At 47.2% G+C, this 17,930-nt stretch overlaps 1 protein-coding gene across 2 annotated transcripts in view; it reads right to left on the bottom strand.

The window, feature by feature from the left end:
* Positions 1 to 7,289: 7,289 nt before the first annotated feature.
* The window catches only part of LOC139056264 (carbonic anhydrase-like), a 123,036-nt gene continuing 112,395 nt past the window's right edge, over positions 7,290 to 17,930 (bottom strand). For both annotated transcript variants that reach the window (XM_070534347.1, XM_070534348.1), the window contains exons 5-7: positions 17,067 to 17,159; positions 13,454 to 13,684; positions 7,290 to 8,767 (exon numbers count right to left, since the gene is read on the bottom strand). In XM_070534347.1, the coding sequence (XP_070390448.1) occupies positions 8,552 to 8,767; positions 13,454 to 13,684; positions 17,067 to 17,159 (540 nt within the window). In that variant the 3' untranslated portion in view covers positions 7,290 to 8,551. The remainder of the gene's footprint in view (positions 8,768 to 13,453; positions 13,685 to 17,066; positions 17,160 to 17,930) is intronic.

Here is a 17,930-nt window from a genome sequence, read left to right as displayed (position 1 = left end):
TATTTTTTATCACCTATAGTTTGTTGCAATCCCTCCCCTTCACCCTCCTCGCCTACAAACACCTGCCTACGGGGAAAAAGAAAGTAAATTCCACGCAGGGTCGCATATAGTGCATAAATATCGATCAAGTGGCTCAATTCAGGACTTTCATGCTCCGCATAACGACTCCGTCCATGACGTCATTGTATGTCTTGTTGTGTACTTCTCACCCAATCGATGTGTTGAGGTTGAGGGAACTACGATTGAAAAACTACTCTCGACTCCACCTCTCATGCGCAAATCATCCCCTCCCCCCCCCCTCCCCCCCCACCCAGAAACCCTTCGAATTTAATGTATACACGCAAAGTCTGGCGTTAATCGCATTAGAACAAAACGTACTGCATTACGAAGCGAAACCACGTCTCTTGTCGTGAATAACATAAACAACCGAGAGAGGGAAAGTACACACAAACACACACTGCGAACACTGAACTGCATAGCGTGACCCACGTAAGCCAATAAACCACAGCCTGCCTGGACATGTCAGGGAGGAAAAGAACCCAGAGAGCAGAGAAGTGGGAAGGGAAGAACCGAAACCGCGATGCGTTCGTGCAGCGAGCTGTAATCCGCAGTCCCCCTGCAAAGCAAACCACGTGACCCCCTCCACTGCAGAGCACAGTTCTTGCGGCACTGACTACACCGCCGCAGAAGGACAACGGAACAGACGACACACTCAACAGGAAAAGCAAAGAGCTGCTGACAATACGCACCAGAGAGGCATGTCTTAAAGAAGCCCTGCAAGACATTGCAAAACATGGCAAATAAACCCGGTAGACAGTGCTTTCCTGAATAGCTGAGGCAAAATTTTATTTCAGTATTCGAAGCAGGAACTCTACAGTTTCACTCGAAAGATGGCCTGCTCTTTCCTTAAACTTCTCATAACGCCCGCCTTTTTTCTTTCTTAGCTTATCGTGACGCACCAGTAAAAATGATAACTATACTGGCCTTTTGTGACGTCGCGGTTGGTCCAGCAAAATCCCAAATTTCACTTATAACGTGATGACACTCTCTGGTGAAGATAAAAAAAATAGTTCTCTGCCGATACCGCCGATGCTATTGCTTCCGAGTTACGGTGGTGCTGCGAAATTATCTCGGAGGTCATGCCAATACCAGAGCTCAGCTCTTGTCAGATGCATTCGAAGAGGCTCTGTTAGAAAAAGTCTTGTGGGGTGATGCATCCTAATGTGTCTTATAAAGCTTTGTGAGGCCACTTTAAATGAAGCACACTGGTCATTAGAGAGCTATGGTCGGTCGTCCCTTTGCGGTGTATGCCACCGCACACCGGGACGAATTATACCGGCCGCGGTGTTTCTCTCCTTTCTTTTTTTTCGCTTAGAAACGCGGACTCGCGCTGTTCACATCTGATCTCTTGAACATGTCATTCATTTTGCAGCGAGATCCCTACATAAAAAGTTCAGCATTCTTGGTGTCCGTTGTCCGTCACAGTTATAATAGAAGAGAGAGAGAGAGAGGAAAGGCAGGCAGGAAAACCAGATGCGAGTTTTAGATTTGCTACCCTGCACTGGGGGGGGGGGTAAATAGGGGTTGGAAAGAGGGCAAGTCGCCAGCTATGGTGGCCCGTTGTAGTATTGTGCCTAGTGTGACCCACGCTAAAGGACTGTAAACGCGTACTGCTGTGACTGCGCATTAACGGCATTTACGAAAGGTTTGCCGAAGTCTGTCCTTTTGCTTCTTTTGAGTGCTTATTCGAGCTCGTGGTCTTTCTGCTTGGAGGAACTCCCAGACTCAAAGCGGACGAACGCACAGCACCCATTACTTACGTGTCTATTATAGGTAAAATGCTATCGCATTATCCGTTTTTAGAGCTCAACGAAAGTGACACAAAGGAAAGTATGATAAGTACCGTATTCCACCGCGTATAACTCAACGCATCGTCTATTCCAGTTCCGGCCTTCAGAAGCGCAACCAGAACACAAATGCACGGCGCACATAGGTCGAACGCTTGCACCACTCCCCTCCCCCCCCCCCTCCCTCCCTCCCTCCCTCCCTCCCTCCCTCTCTCTCTCTCTCTCTCTCTATTTTTTTTTACATCGATCCAGTATGTTTGGCCGCTATTCAAAAAGAGTCGACTTATAAGCCGTGATGTGCGGAGTGAAGAAGGAAGAGCCGTGCACACAACAATTCGTCAAACGAACATGTCCTTTATTGCGGAATAAATATAAACTTTGCTTTTATTTGATGCGACATTATAGTTCTGCCCTTTCTTTCGCGTTCCTTTCTTCTTCTTTTTTTCCCCTCGCTCAAAACGGTGAACAACAAGCGACCAGGCACAAACGGAGGCCGAAGGGAAGGACGCGACATGTGTAACAAGTTTCGTGCAGCATGTATAATAGTACATACGCCTCTTTTTTTGACAAGTATTTCTTCAGATAACGCGCGAGATAGCCTTAAATCGAGTCGTTTTTGATTGGCACAGCTCGTAAACAGCGGATGCGAAGGCGCACGATGTCGCTTTCGTTATTGGAGCGCACATCTCGCAGGTACGTCACCGAGTTTACTACAATTACTAGAGGGAACGCCGGAGCTGCGATCGTTCACCGACCACGGTACACGATGGTTAGCGTACATGGACTTGTCTTATCTTCGTACTTGCGGCTTCAGACATTCTTGCGGCTTCCTTTATCACGCTTCATCTGGGCCTAAAGCGAACGCTGTTTTAAACCAATTTACACTTCCTTTTTTTTTAATGCAGAAGGTAATAAGGATCTGCAAGCACGCATAATCGCTGCTATAATTGGAGTAGTTCCGCTTGTCCACGCGTCTGCGACGTAACGGTTTCAATATCGGGCTTCTGCGTTAAAGGTCCTGTGTTTGAATCGTACCATCGGACGATTTTTCATGATGTTTACTTTATTATTTGTAACGCAGTACTTTCTTTAAAATTACCGCTTTGCAACGTCACCGAGCCATTTAAAGCCGGAAGGACGATGCTTAGGCGAACCCTTGTACTACCCATCATTTCCATGCTGGCTGAATCGCCCTGTTCGCAGCTCCTGTAGACACCAGCGCCGCAGTCCCCTCTAGTAATTGTATGAAACTCTACGTCGCAGATGACGTCAGCGCTACGAAAGCGTCCAATGACTTCGCCGCTGCAGCCAGCCGCCCTCAGACATTTATAAAGAACTTTAAAAAAAGCGTGCTGCGAAGACTTCTCGATTTGAGGTTAGCTCGTTTGAGACACTCCTCGTATTGCTGCGGCACTTACGAAATATTTCTCTGGGGCGGTTCACTCAACAACGTAACAACTGCGTAAACGTAGACAAAACAAGGCGCGTTGCTCTATGCCGGAGCGTGCAATTAAATAACCACTACAAGGTCAACAACAGCAACAACGATAACAACAACAATCAACACCGGACGAAGTATGATCTGTAAGGGAAAAAACGAAATGACTTGTTGCGACGGAGACGCCAGGAACTGAGAGCACATATGCGCAACGCGACTACGCTGCGCATGCGCAATAACGCGACACAAGCGTACGGGCTCGTTCACAAGTGCTTGTTACACGAGGAGACGCGGGGCTACTGACATCTGACAAATCGCGAGGGCGCCGCGCAGCTTCATCGACTGAAACTCACCGAAGTTATCAGAAGTCTAAGAAAATATCCGGCAAGGCGATATATGTATAAGACGTAGCTAAACGGCGAAGCGATTAACACAAATATTTGTATTTTGACCGTCAACTGCATTATGACAAGAACGCTAGCCAAGCGGCTGCCCTCACAAAAAACACACACAAAAAAAGCAAACAAAATGGCAAGCCTCCATTTTGCTGCAACGCTAAACTCTCGCGTTAACTTTCGGCAGCAGCACAACAACTGAACCTTCACCTCCATGTCACTCGGGCGAAGAACTAAATCTGCCCGATTATTTGTTCTTGTGCGATGAGTTGAGGGAGCAGCGCATAATTCTTGACGGAAACGTCAATGGAGAGGGAAGTCGATGCACCACTTTCACGTTTGTCGCAAAAAAAGCAGTCCACGTGACAACGTTTCTTTCGAACTTTACCGCGGGACTCCTGCTTCAAAACAACCGGTCAACGTACGCCTAGAAATAAAACAAAAGCTCTAGCGGAAGCCTGCGTTTGGGTATAGAGTGGGCAAACAGAGCGACTCTCTTGGTGCCGTAACAACGGCAGGTGCTGCTTGCACCGTCGGATGTCTTAAAAGTTCAGTAACAAAGCTCACTCAGCTGACAAGTGGATGAGCATCATGTCTTGGCAAACCAATGTTGTTTTGCTCGTATGCACCCGTTCCGTTTCGCCATTTCTGCGATATAACAGCATGATGGCATAGCAACGCACGTGGTTGCACTGGAAGGTGCTTCCGGTAACAGTTCAGTCAATATTACTATTTACACGGCACCAAATAGCCTCTGCCAGAAAACACAACATTCACGCATCGTAGCGTTATTATCTCTCTATACAACAGCTGGCACTGCGTGCACTGCTTTTCTTTCTTTCTTTTTCGTTCTCTCATTCTTTTTTTTTTTTTTACTCCTCGTCACTGTACAACGCGGAAGTGTCAGCCCGCGCTATTCGCCAAAGAACGCATAGTCACGCGATGATGGACATTTCAATTTCGGAACCGATGCCGTACGTTGCAGAAATACGATTCGTGTGGCTTGATGGAACCGTGTCCAGCGGTCTTTACCACCATAACAATCTGTCTGCGATCATGGATTCGCGACATATATATATTATAAAATCAGAAGAAGAAAAAGAAAAGGTAATCTGACATCAACAATTTTTGATGAAGGGAGAATTGAACGAAAACAAATTTTGTCACTCTCGGGAAACAGTTACAGAGGCTGCCACAGTGGACCCTGTTATACGAGCAACTGATGCTGGGCGCGTTTTTTGGGTGCTCTACAGGCGAACGCCAAATCCACTGGATTTATACACTTCTGCATCAAACAAATGAAGCGTTTCATATGCCACAGGAAAGTTGTAGGTGCAGAAGCTCTCACACTCTTGTACGAGGAAACAGCTCACGATTGGAAACTCTGAAATGCAAAATATTTTAAGCGCACTTGCAACTCTAAAATTTTAACAGCCGTTTAAGCAGAACCAAACATGTTAAGCATCGAGTGAAAAGAGGGGACAACGAAGCTTCTATCTCTGCGTGCGCTTTTAGCTTCCAGCTAACGTAGGTACATTCGACCGCCTGCGGTAGATAGCCGATGGTTAGCGGTGTCTGCTTTCAAACAAAACACTCGGTCCGTGTTCGAGGCAACTGCAGATGTGAAACTACTCATTCTTATCGTTTCAAGCAAGTTACAGAAAAAATAAGAAAGCATGCTAAGGACATAACATAACGTTTTCTTTCTCTCGATCTCGCACCAATTCAACACTGCAGTTCCCAATAAACGGTACTCCGACGTGCACCTTAAGCGTAGGGAAGATCGTCGACCAAAAAAAATAAAAAATGAAAAAATAAAAATGACAACACGACAAGAAAATCTGGTTCATTGACTGACGACTGACTCGACAAACGGATCCCTCTCACCTCGGGTGCCCGTGTGAATCCTCCCCCCCCCCCCCCCCCCAAAAAAAAGCATTATAATGTGTACGTGGACACCGCGGCTTACGGCACAAAAAAAAAAAGCTCTTCGGTCGAGCGAGATCTCGCAGTCTGATGACAGCCCTGCGCATTGCAGGAAGCTCACTGACGCATAGCAAAGGTGTCGCACCAAGGTCTCATTTCCTGGAACATGTCACGTGCTTCACCTTCCTGTAGGAACTGGGCGTAAACAACGTTTCTATTTCTCCTTTCGTGTCTATAAGTTCGTGGCGCGCTGTATTACATGTATCCTAGTTGGAAAAACCGCTCGTGTATGCGCACACGTACTGGTGGACACCTCGCTATATATTACTTTTGGCACTAGAAAATTAAGCAAGCACCGGGTTATCCTTCCGTAACTTCTGACGCGCATACAGCTCTGTTCTCAAGATATGTTGGTTGAGTTGGCGCAATTAAGAAGTGCCGTGTGAACGTACTTAAGCATGGATTATGCGTAAGCTCTATGTGGACATTATACATATGCTATAGCTCACCTATATGGCTAGGAAACGTCAAGTACGGGGCACTATTGGCAAGAAGCTTAGTAAAAAAAAAAAAAAAACTCGGTAAAAGGTGTCGAGAGAGGAAGATGCTTCTCAAACACGTATGGCAGCAAAATGTTTGCGTTAGCCGAAAAAAAAAATACTAACAAAATAAAAACGGAAGCAAGAAGACGATGATGAAGAAATACGTGGGGATGACGAAAAAGTATTCCTCGCCTTGGTTTTTTGTTACATAAGGACTTTGCTGCAAATAATAATAATTTAACGTTTGCTCTAATACCAACTAGGCCATGCAGCTGCCCCGTGGTTTACATATTTGCTTTTCTTTTCTACGCTACGACATGGGCGATAGTATTCTGCATATAGCGTGTGTTTGGCTTTAAAAAAAAAGAAAAGAAAGAAAAGGAAAAGACGGGATTCTTTATCAAACAAAGTGGGAAGTTCCGTAACGCTTTCCGTCTTGTGGATGTATCTCATAGTTCCGCGATTAAAATGCTTACTTCGCTATGATTGGCTTACTTCATAAGAATGCTTTCTTTAACGAGCTCAGCTGCCTTAATTATTGTTTCACGGTTGCAATTTGCGACTATATCGTCCGGAAGCCTGAGGAAATGACTTTTGTCAACAACTAAACAGTTATAGTTTGTATATCTAGAGGAAGGAAGAAAACTGTCACCCTGATTCTAAGGGCAGTGTAACTCCGAAGAAAAAGAAATGAGAAAAAAAAGAGATGTCGTTTTTTGCAATGAAAACCGCGCCTGTTCCACCTCTTAATGCCGGTGCGACGGGGAATCTGCCGCATAACGTGTCCCTTGCCGGTGACTACTTTAGCGACTGTCAAGTGACAACCACATGCATGCGACGTAATTGCAACGTATATTTTCGGCTTGTCGTCACAAAGTGTATAGGTGCGTTCGTTTTTAACCCAGCCATTTACCATTGCCGGTGTGGACACCATTCCGAATTCGCTGCAGTGATTGACCGCATCAAACGCATTTCGGCCGATAATAAAATCCGCTCGAGGCGCTGCGTAAAAGCAGACACGCCGACGCGGGGAGACGCCAAGCCGCAAGTACGTCGGGAATACGCTCCATGTGGTTACCACCTTACCACATGGAACAGCGCAAATCAGCCTACCTGTCTGTACAACGCAGTACAAGAGCAATGAAGAAAGAAAAGAGATATAATAATCACAAACAAACCATGCGCACGCATTCCGACTGCCACGTTTAGAAAAACCTGTTCGACGTTCCATAGAAGTTTTCGCGGCGCGTAAACCTTACCAAAACAGCCGTAGGTGGTCCTACCACGTGACACACCGGGAGTCACATTTACAAACTCCTAAAATTTTCCACCGTCCAAAAGGAACGATATCGCTGGCATCTTACCGCAATAAACTGACTTGTCTGACTTGTCTCCGACTCGCCGCGAAATTATATACGCGCCCGCTGGACGTATAGACGACGGTGAGCAAGCCCCTACTTCCGACTCTCAAGTGACATGCAGTCTCGTATAGTGTTTGTCCCCAACAAGGATGCCGTATGCGCAAAAGGCAGCAACGACGGTGTTAACCGCAAGCATAGCCCTAATCTAAGGTTGTATTCTGATGGGGACGCACCAAGGCAGTTTCTCATCTTCTACAGAATGCTACGCGTCAGCGCAACTTACGTGCTGACTACTACTACTGAAAACGATCAAATGCGCTCCGTATCCGAAAATGGGGGAAAAGCGGCACCGGTCGCCTCCAGCCAAACGCACCATCATGACCAGCATCGCGAAAGTGTGACACGGGGCATTCCGTCATTTTGGGATTTCAAGATAGAAAAAAGAAAAACAAGTCTTCTGCACGTGTCAACAAGATGTCACTCGTCACGGCGTCGGTGCACATTCGTCGAATCGGCGCCTGAACTTTCCCCGTTACCGCGTCAACTTGGCAAGCAACAACAACGATCACCCGAACAAACTGCCTCGCTTCAAGCACCACCGAGTCGCTCGCGGCGACGCCTTGCAAACGACATATAGCACCGGCTTGGTTAACGTGCGAGAAAAAAAAAGAAAGAATACGTCCCAACGAGTGGTCGGCGCAGAACTTCCTGCCCTGGCCACAGGGGGGCGGGAGTCGATCCGCTCTACGCAACGGGTCACGGCACTGTTCGGAGTTCTTCTGCGAGCCGCGGTGTCGGAGGGGCCCGGAGAGTTGGAAACGACGACCTCGATGTTCACGGCGGTGCGCCACCTACGGTGCGTGAGAAGAACTACATACGCTAAGTCTCCTGTGAACCAGTGTCCAGCAGGCAGGTTCCTGCACGCCGAGTGTCCTCTCTCTATCGTGTCTGTGTGTGTGTGTGCGTGCGAGAGACCAGATGCATTGGGCGTCTGAGGAGGAACAGAGAAGCAGCAGCGGCGGCCACCACACCCCGAGCAGTTTCACTTTCGCAGCAGCAGCAGCCGTCCACCACCCAAGGCAAGGAGACAGACCAGTACCGAAGGGAAACCCTCGGGCCCCAGGCCCGGGCGCGTGGCCGACGACGGGAAGCTCTTGAACACGCGTCGCCCGTTGAGCGGGAACGTGGGCCGGAAGTTGTCCACCAGCGTCGACGAGTTCTCGTCCTTGCCCGTGCGCAGGAGTCGGAACTGCTGCAGCTGTGGGGTGGGGGAGGGGGGTAGACGAAGGGAGAGAAAGAGGGACATTACTCAGAGAGAAGGCGGACAGGTCGGTCACGTCGGCCTTAGGAGCATTGTCTCCAACCGGCCACTCCGCGCACAGGCAGGCGAATAGGAGAGGGCATCTAGCTTTGTGCAAAAATAACTATGGAGGAAACTATGACGCTATATATTGTCTGTGGCAGTTGCAAGCATGGTGATTCAGCCAGCGCGGGCGAATGATGGTTAGTACATGGATTTGTCTAGACTTTGTCCTCTTGGCTTCGAACGGCTTGGTGACATTGCAAATTGATCGTCTTCAACAAAATACTGCGTAATGAATGAAACAATGCGCATTGTTAAGCGCTTGCGCAGTCCTATTGCTTCCCGCGTTTAGAAAAATAGGGTTGGTTCAAACTTTAGGCCGATACACAAAGACCGATCAAGACAGATCAAGCGCAGCGAATAAAGCCGCAAGAACTTCTGAAGCCACAAGCTCGAGGATCAAATTCATGTACTAAGCTCTCATCATTCTAATAATGGATGAACGATCGCAGTGCCAGAGTTAACTCCAGCAGACTTATTTGGAAACCGTATGGTACAGATCATCATCATCATTATTATTATTATTATTATTATTATTATTATTATTATTATTATTATTATTATTATTATTATTATTATTATTATTATTATAGAGCACATTATCATCAGACAGGGTTGCCAGCCTGCTACACACCACGCACGGGAGGGGGGGTATAGTGGAAGGTGTGAAGAAGAGTACGGGTTATGACGACAACGGAGTGAAAATATAGGGTGGATATTCAACGGAGGTGGTCGGTGGGAATATCAAAACGGGCGCACACAAGTTTGTGCTTCTGCGCACGTCTCAAGTTCTGTCGCCGGGATCTGCGGCGGGGCCCCGGCGCTCGGAAGCTCAATGAATCGATTGACTGGCGCATGAATCGATCAATCGATTGAGTGTATACTTAACATGCCAAAGCAATACAACGCGAAGTCAGTGAGAGACACCGGGCATACCAGAGTAATTTTGCTAGTTTTCCACTCTGCCCCGTTTAAACGAGGCCGTCGTGGCCGGGAATCCATGCGCCCCGCGACCTGTTGCTTACACATGGCGCTCAAAGGAGTGAGCATAACTCGACATGCAGAGCTTTGAGGCCACTAACGACTCAAGACGGGTGTCAGTGACCTATCCGGGAGACAGCTGCTGGCGAATGGTGTTCTCGGAACTTAGGACAGAGGCTCCGAATGGGCGGTCACTTAAAAGGAACGCGGTGAAGGGCAGTCCTGGGACGATTGCTTTCGGCGGTATACTATGGCCTTCGCGTGACGTAGGGTTCGACCAGCCGATTATAGGCTCACCCGGTTTTGCTCAATTATCCTTTAAGCGCGCACGGAAAGTGATATCGCCGAATGCGATCGTCCGAGAATGTGCCCCCTGCACTCGGTCGTATTATCTGCGAAACACTTTGAAGACTTCATGAGTCAGGAACTGAGTGAAAGACAACCCTGGAGGTGAATGGATGGATGGATGGATGCTATGAGCGTCCCCTTTGAAACGGGGGGCGGTAGGTTGCGCCACCAAGTTCTTGTTCTTATTTTGCCTGATGTCCCATGTCCTATACCTATCTTCAAGAAAAAAAAAAATTCCAGCATCAAAATTCTGAACCACTATTGGGAACTTTGTGTTTTTACGCCTCCGTTATTTGTGGTCTCCGTACTTTTCTGCCACCAAACCTCCAATCGCCTTTTACTAATATCTATTGCATACATGTTCACTTTCTCCCTGCTATTCCTGGACCCAAGGGTTTCAAGGAGGCCAGAGGAGCCTAAACCGACAGCTGGGTGGATATCCACATACTTTCTGCATACTGTCATGGGTAGGTCTCTACTGTCGCGTCCCCTCTGGTGGACAGATAACGTATTCAGTGTTCGAGCGTTAGCGCCACTGCGACGATTCTCTCTCTCTCTCTCTCTCAAAACAGAACTATATACAACATGATTTGCACGAAAACTGCAGGGCCAACGGCCCATTGTGGATAGTTCCCAAGGCAGCACACCGGCCTGCCTGTTTCTTCTGCGCCTGCGGCTTCGCAGAATGTAGACACAATAGTCGGTCGCATATTGCGGCGCAGTTCCACGTGCAGTCTGGTAAGGAAACACGAAAGAAAAGGAGACGCTATAAGGCTAGCGATTGCACGTGGTGTCGCGAAGGAAACGACGGGGCAGGGATATCCGCACGGCACTGTGTCACGGAGGCGAAGCACGCGGCGCGTGGCGTGGCTATCGTCTTACACACTGTCGGCACGCGCGTCCCAACGTTGTCCTCTACCGTGGTGAACGGAAGTCGGACAACAAGCGTCAATTAGCGCGATACTACACCGCCTGTTTCAACGGCGACTGTACGCCTCACATTACAAAAATGGTATTCCAGACAGTCTCACATTAAATACTGCTATTCGAGACAAAAGCATTTTTTTTTCTTTACTGTCCCTGCGTAACATCAGCGGCAGAATATAAGAATTCGCGCGATATTCGCCGATACAATTAGCCATCAACAAATATTTACCGATTGACATTTAATGGACGATTTCAAGAGACGTATTGTAACTCCAGAATTGAAGTCGGACACTACTCAGAGCATAACCTTTTGTCAGAAACTGTGCCTTGCACGAACTTCGAAGAATAAGGGCACCGAATCTGCAGCGGAATCCATTGCGGTTTCGATCTTTACGTTTCCGCAGTGTGAACAAATGCAGAATGGAAGACTGTACTGAAAACTGGATGGAGCGATGAAATTAGGAAATGTGTAGACATATGGGCTGGGTTCGATTGCCGCCTGACGGAAGTATAGCAAAAATGACAAAAACATTTCGCGCGCGCGCGCGCGAGAGAGAGCGAGAGAGACTAGGTCAGGAAGACAACCCTGACTCGTCGAAAGATGCAAGTATATAACACAGCGAAACAACCGAGGCTGAAGTAACCAGCTATTTATGTGAGAGGAACTTTGTTTGCCCTGTAGCGAATTTGATCAGGATGACTATGATGAAAAAGAAGAAGAAGAAGAGGTTATTCTCGCAAAGTCGGAGGCATAAGAGCCAAGCTAAAGCTATGCGGAAGCACAGCTTTAACGCAGTCCATTGCAATCAACGTGAACAGAAGGAACACACGACAAACTCTCCGTTGTCCTCCCTCATTTGCACGCTGATTACAATAGATAACCTCCAACTTTCACCCTGCACCATCATCATCAGCAGCAGCAGCAGCACAACAACAATAATAATAATAATAATAATAATAATAATAATAATAATAATAATAATAATAATAATAATAATAATAATAATAATAATAATAATAATAATAATAATAATCAATATCCTCATCGTCATCATACATTTACGTTCAATAAAACAGAAGACCTCTCCCAGCAATCTCCAATTAGTCCACTCTTGCGCTAGCTGATTCCAACTTGCGCCTGCAAATTTACTAATTTCATCACCCCACCTAATTTTCTGCAGTCTTCGACTGTGCTTGCCTTCCCTTGGTACCCACTTAGTAACTCTAATGGTCCACCGATTATTTGCCCTACGCATTACACGACCTGCGCAGCTCTATTTATTTTCTCGTTATGTCAATTAGAATATCGACTATTCCCGTTGGCTCTCTGATCCACATCGCTCTCTTCCTGTCGTTACGCCTAACGTTTATCGTTCCATCGCTTTTTGTGCGGTCCTTAATTAGAACTTATCTAGCTTCTTTGTTAATCTCCCAAGTTTCTGCGCCATAGGTGAGCACCGGTAGAACGCAGTGATCCTGCACTTTTTCTTTTTAAGCCCTCAGTCACCATTTGGTAATGCCTGTCGCACACGCTGTAGCCCAATTTTTTTAAAGGCGAAAGCCTTCGGTGGCTCATGGGTCGAAAAATCGAATGTCCGGTGTTATATCGCCAAAATTCGTGGCATCAAAATTCATAAGGACTCGAACCCACAACGTCTGGCGTTCATTAAGGCGAAGTTAATTAAGGCAGTTGAACCCACAACTCAACGCAGAGAGCTGGTGCTGGGAGGCAGAGGGTGCTATCCTTCGCCGATGGTTCAAGATTAGTCCACGTTGATCGCAACGTTTACGGGGCGCACAACTACAATGCCGTGTGTTGTGGTCGGCAAAGCATAAAAGGCATCTGCAGGCTTGATATGGAGCGAATATCTTGTACTGCTCAAGCTTTGAAGGTGTTTGCTTGGCACCCAGATGCATATCGAGTGCTTTATCACTGGCATCAGCACTGGTACCTAAAGGTTCGCACTCTACTAAGTGCTTATTCTTAGCCCATACTAAGGTCAACGCAGAGATATACGTGAGCCGGCCTCTCCAAGTTGGATTCCAGTTGATATCGTGACGGTCGAGAGTCGAATCGGCGACCTTTTGTGGGAGAAAACAAGTAATAGGGAGTAACGACGCATTCGAATGAAGATGCCAAGTAAGGCAACGAATAACTCGTGAGCGCGCAGGCTTCCGCCTTCATCCTTTTCAGCGTATGCTAAAGCGACTGTCAGCTTTCCATAAACCTCGCCTCTCGTGATCGCACTCGCACCAACTTTTTCAGACCAAGCGCGTGTATAGCACATAGAGCAGGAAGGCTCGCGCGTATATATGTATACATACCTGTTCCTCGCTGATTGGCACCGTGGTGGTCATCACCGTGAAGGTGACCGCCTGCGAGCACGGGGGCGTGGTCAGCGAGCCCCGGTAGCGGAAGTAGTTGCGTGTGATGCGCGGCAGGAAGCGGCTCAGCACCACCGGCCTCTGCAGGTTGAAGCCCTTCTCGTCGCTCAGCCGCACCTCCTTGAGCGCGTCCACGACAACGCTCATGTCATCGTTCGCCGTCGGGCTCACCTGCGACACGAGGCACGCGAGCAGCGCCGAAGGATTAGCACGCAACCCTGTTGGAGGCCGCGAGAAGCACAGTTGGAGGCCACGGACCACGAGGCCACGCCAAGTAAGACATTTACGCGCGATCAGTTCGAACGACTGAAGTACTATAGCGCCAAACAGACGACACAAGAAGAAGAGACACGGACGAGCGCTTACGAACAACTGATGCTTTAATGACGGAAACACACAATATATATACACAAATATGGCGGCGCAACTCGCGCATTGTCAAAACATCACATGGTAAATGGGCAAAAGGCGATAGAACGATTGTGAATGTGACGTTCGTGAAGACGACACGTGGTGTACAGGGCCAAATGACTATAGATGATAATGGTTACGCGATACACAAACACCGCCGTAAGGGAGGCGCGGACGGCGCAGCAACATGCTAAGATTGGCGCTATAGTACTTCAGCAATGCACCAACTAGCCCAACAAAAAGTTTTGCCAGTTAGAACGAGTAGGAATCGTCAACTGAGCTCAATTAGAGAAGAAAAAAAAAATGTCTGTGGTTTCATGCGTGCCACGACCACGATCTCGTCTTGAGGCACGCCGTACGTGATCGGAGGAATCCGGATTAAATTTGACCACCTGGACTCTTTTACCGCGCACCTGAGTAAAAGTACACGAACTTTTTTTTTTTTTTTTTGCATTGCGCCCCCTGTTGAAATGCGGCCGCCGCGGCCGTGATCGGAACCGCGACTTCAATGAAGGTTCAGTTCCAAGTTCCGATGCAGCAGGCGTTTATTACAGAGGCAATGAAGAGTAAAACAATTTGAGCTGAACTCATAAATTACCCTTTGCAATAACAAACTAATAATAATAATAAGAAACTCGTAGTAGAAGGGGGGGGGGGAGGATTTGGCCCAGTTAATTCATTGTTGCTGAAGGTGGACTACATTGCATTCTAAAATGGCGAAATATTGAACTTAGCAAGTTTCAAACCCTTTTCTTGTGCCACGGCGGTCTAAGCGGGCGAAAATACTTTGAAACTCGTGACGTCACACTGACGTACTGTAGGGCCCTGGGGTTTCAGAGCCATCATGAGTTTTCAGCGCGAAATCGAATACTAATAAAATTGAACTCTTACTTTTGTTTTCTCTTCCAACAATCAACCCGTAATCGCGAAATTAAGGAAAGTAGAGTTTTTAAGGAATATTTTATCAGTATAAACTGACTTGCTGTTTCACTTCAGTGTCTAAGCAGTGCGTTTCTATTTGGCTGTTCTCCCTACTTCGCGTGGACGGCTGTCTGGCCCAGTGAACTGCGCCAGTCTCGGAGGCAATGTAATCGAAGGCAGTAATTTGATGGGCCGATGCTGATACCAGTGCACGATACGTGTCCTCGTTAGTGCTTTAACGTGGTTTGAAACGCGAGGCGATCTTGGAGGCTGTGCAACGTCACATGCCTCATAGCATTAACGATCAGAGCTAGCCAATATATCTATCGCGAAGGTACCGCTTGTCGTACATATATGATTTTCTGCTATAGTTCATCCTGCTATGGTTTCTGCCCAATCTTCTAACTCCATGTTGCACTCACGCCCGGTGCGAGGTGCCGACCTCTTCTTCATACCAGATTAAGAAAAAGAAAAGGCAACTAATGAAGGGTAAGTGGTGAGTGGGCTCTATAGGTTTTAAAGGTAGCCGAATAGAGAGCTGTAATTGTTACAGAAACTCTTAAGGAGGACGATAACACAACCGAGTGAATCTCAATTAGGATGTCTCCGTCTAATAGTCAAACGATGATACTTCATAATTATCTTTGTGATAGATAGTTGAACGTTTAATCATTATAGGTTCGCGCCGGAGCGCTATATACAAGCTCTCTGTGAACAAACGTTTAGCCCTAGCGGCTCTTATGACTCATAGAAGTGGCCGACCTCAGAGCCGTAAGTGATCTGAAAATCGCACAGCAGATAATAATAACAATAATGGAAAAGAGTCGAGATAAATAAATACTTGCGTCACATCTGCTAGAAAACAAGCTAACACACGAGTACGGACCACGGTATGCCTTTGCAAAGGCATTCGAAACGTTCGCGCGAATTCCGTCGGTGGCACTGAACGGCTGTGACATATTTTGTGGTGACATGCTCGACTCTCTCGCGTGTCCTGACGTTTGCTTTCCCAGCAGGACTCTAGCGCCTGGCTTTCCCGCATGACACGCTCGCGGCGGCGGGAGCCTGAGATACAGTTACGCGGCTACGACGAGGTGTGGCGCGAGTCTCCCGATGCGTCCTTGTCGTTCTTTGTTCGTCTCCTCCTTCCTATTGCTTATCACTTATAATAAATGTTTCGATGCTAGCGCCACCTGACGGTTTAGGGAACTTGGGCTCGCGCGAGAGGAACTTGTTTCCTCTTTTCGGGGGTTTTGGGTCAGCGGTGCGCATTGCAGAAGGCTTGCAGAAGGCTTGCATTGCAGAAGGCTCCAGCAGAAGGCTTCCCGCTCGGCTTCGGAGCGTGGACCGACATTATTCTAGCTGTGTTAGTAACTTATCCTCCCACAACAGCAAAGAAAGCCACTCTTACCGCGAGAAGAGTGGCTTCTTCGCTCTTCGAGAAGAGCGAAAAAAACGAAAGCCGGGTCGCGACGCCGCCTTGCTCCAGCGCACCATGACGTCATGGGGTTTAGGCACCGTACGTCTGCTCGAGCCCAGTTAACTTTTAATGGACTATATTGCACTCTAGAAGAGCCGAAGACTGAGCTTATAGGAAGTTTCAAGAAATGTTGACGGACCACAACGGTCGAAATGGAAAAAACTGCTTTGCAATAGGCGACGTCACATCGACGTAACGATTCTAGGATGTCGGCGCCAAATTCAAAAATGAAACCTTTACCGTCATTCTGTCTTTTAATAGTTAACCTACGAACGCGAAATCAGCGAAAGTGGAGTTCTTGAAGAATATCAATCTAAACTGATGCAATGTTTCTATTTAGTGTATCTGCAAGCCTCGGCGTGTATGGCATGGATATCTTTGCGTGGTGAGTCGAACCTTCTTCGATTCATCAGCCAGTTCCATCGAAGAACTATTCTTTGTACTTATATCGACTGGCTGGCTTATTGTATAGAGGGAGCAATAAATGTTCGTTTGTATATTTCCACTACGGTGTTGTCGCTTCCTGTGCCACCAATAGCATTTCAGATACCACAATTTCAATCATCTTTGTTTAAGCAACTGTTGCGTTAAAAAAAAATGAGACAAATATGGAGAAAGCTTTGTCCATAAGCACCTATACATTAAACAGCGAACATATGTCGTGCTGACACCATGCCATAGGAAGCGCGTTGTCGCGAGCAATAAGGTATATACTAAAGATTCGACGTTTCTTTCCCTTACCTCAAAGTAGACGGCTATGACAGCGAGTCCGTCCTCGTACTTCATGGATTCGGCGGCGGAGCCGTATTTGACGTTGAAATGCACGAAATGAAGCTGCAACAAAAGGAGACCGGTGAGACAGTGAAACATTTATACATGAGTTTCTCACTGCATCACCTAGAGGGAAATTTGGCGCTGCTGCGCTGTGGCATGCATGGGAATGCCGGTATTGTGACTTCGGATTGGCATCGTTCTCGTACAGACAGGACACCTTGAAGACGCGCTTGGCAAGCACCGTTCCGTCTGTCACAATGATTCATTTTCTACTAAAACAGCACGTGAAAAGCTGCTTTAGCTTTATTATTACGTGAAAACATGTTTTGTTTAACTATGAGAACTTGTTATTGCGTGTACAACTATATATTACGTAAAAAGTATCAGCGGGCAGGTAAAGTTGGAGGACAGACGACAAAGTTCTCGCTCGCTTTGAAACAGTTGGTCGTCTGTTCTTGCTTTTCTTCGCTTGGTCATGCATTGTGGGTGAGTAAAGATGTAAAATGCGTGAATGGAAACATTTTATGAAGATTTTACTTTGAGAACGCGTTATTTGCGTAGCCATATCCACATTTTATACGAAGCCTCTAACAACACCAGCCAACTCGAGCCTCGCAGACACATATACCGTCATTCCCATGACGGCACGGTGCCCCCTTAAGAAACTCCCATAGACAGTGGCGCCAGATTACCCTCTAGATGTTATAGTGAGAAACTCTATGCATTTATAGCACGACTTCGTCGCCGACAGGGCTGTGTCTTCATCGTGGCGTGAATGAACCTGTGGTGTATAACAGTGTAACAAGCTAATTTGGTCCGCTTTCTTGATAC

Source organism: Dermacentor albipictus, chromosome 2 (genome assembly GCF_038994185.2).
Source record: "Dermacentor albipictus isolate Rhodes 1998 colony chromosome 2, USDA_Dalb.pri_finalv2, whole genome shotgun sequence".
Taxonomy (NCBI): Eukaryota; Metazoa; Arthropoda; class Arachnida; order Ixodida; family Ixodidae; genus Dermacentor; species Dermacentor albipictus.
Note: the sequence above shows the minus strand (reverse complement) of the source record. Positions and strands in the feature narration are given on the sequence as shown.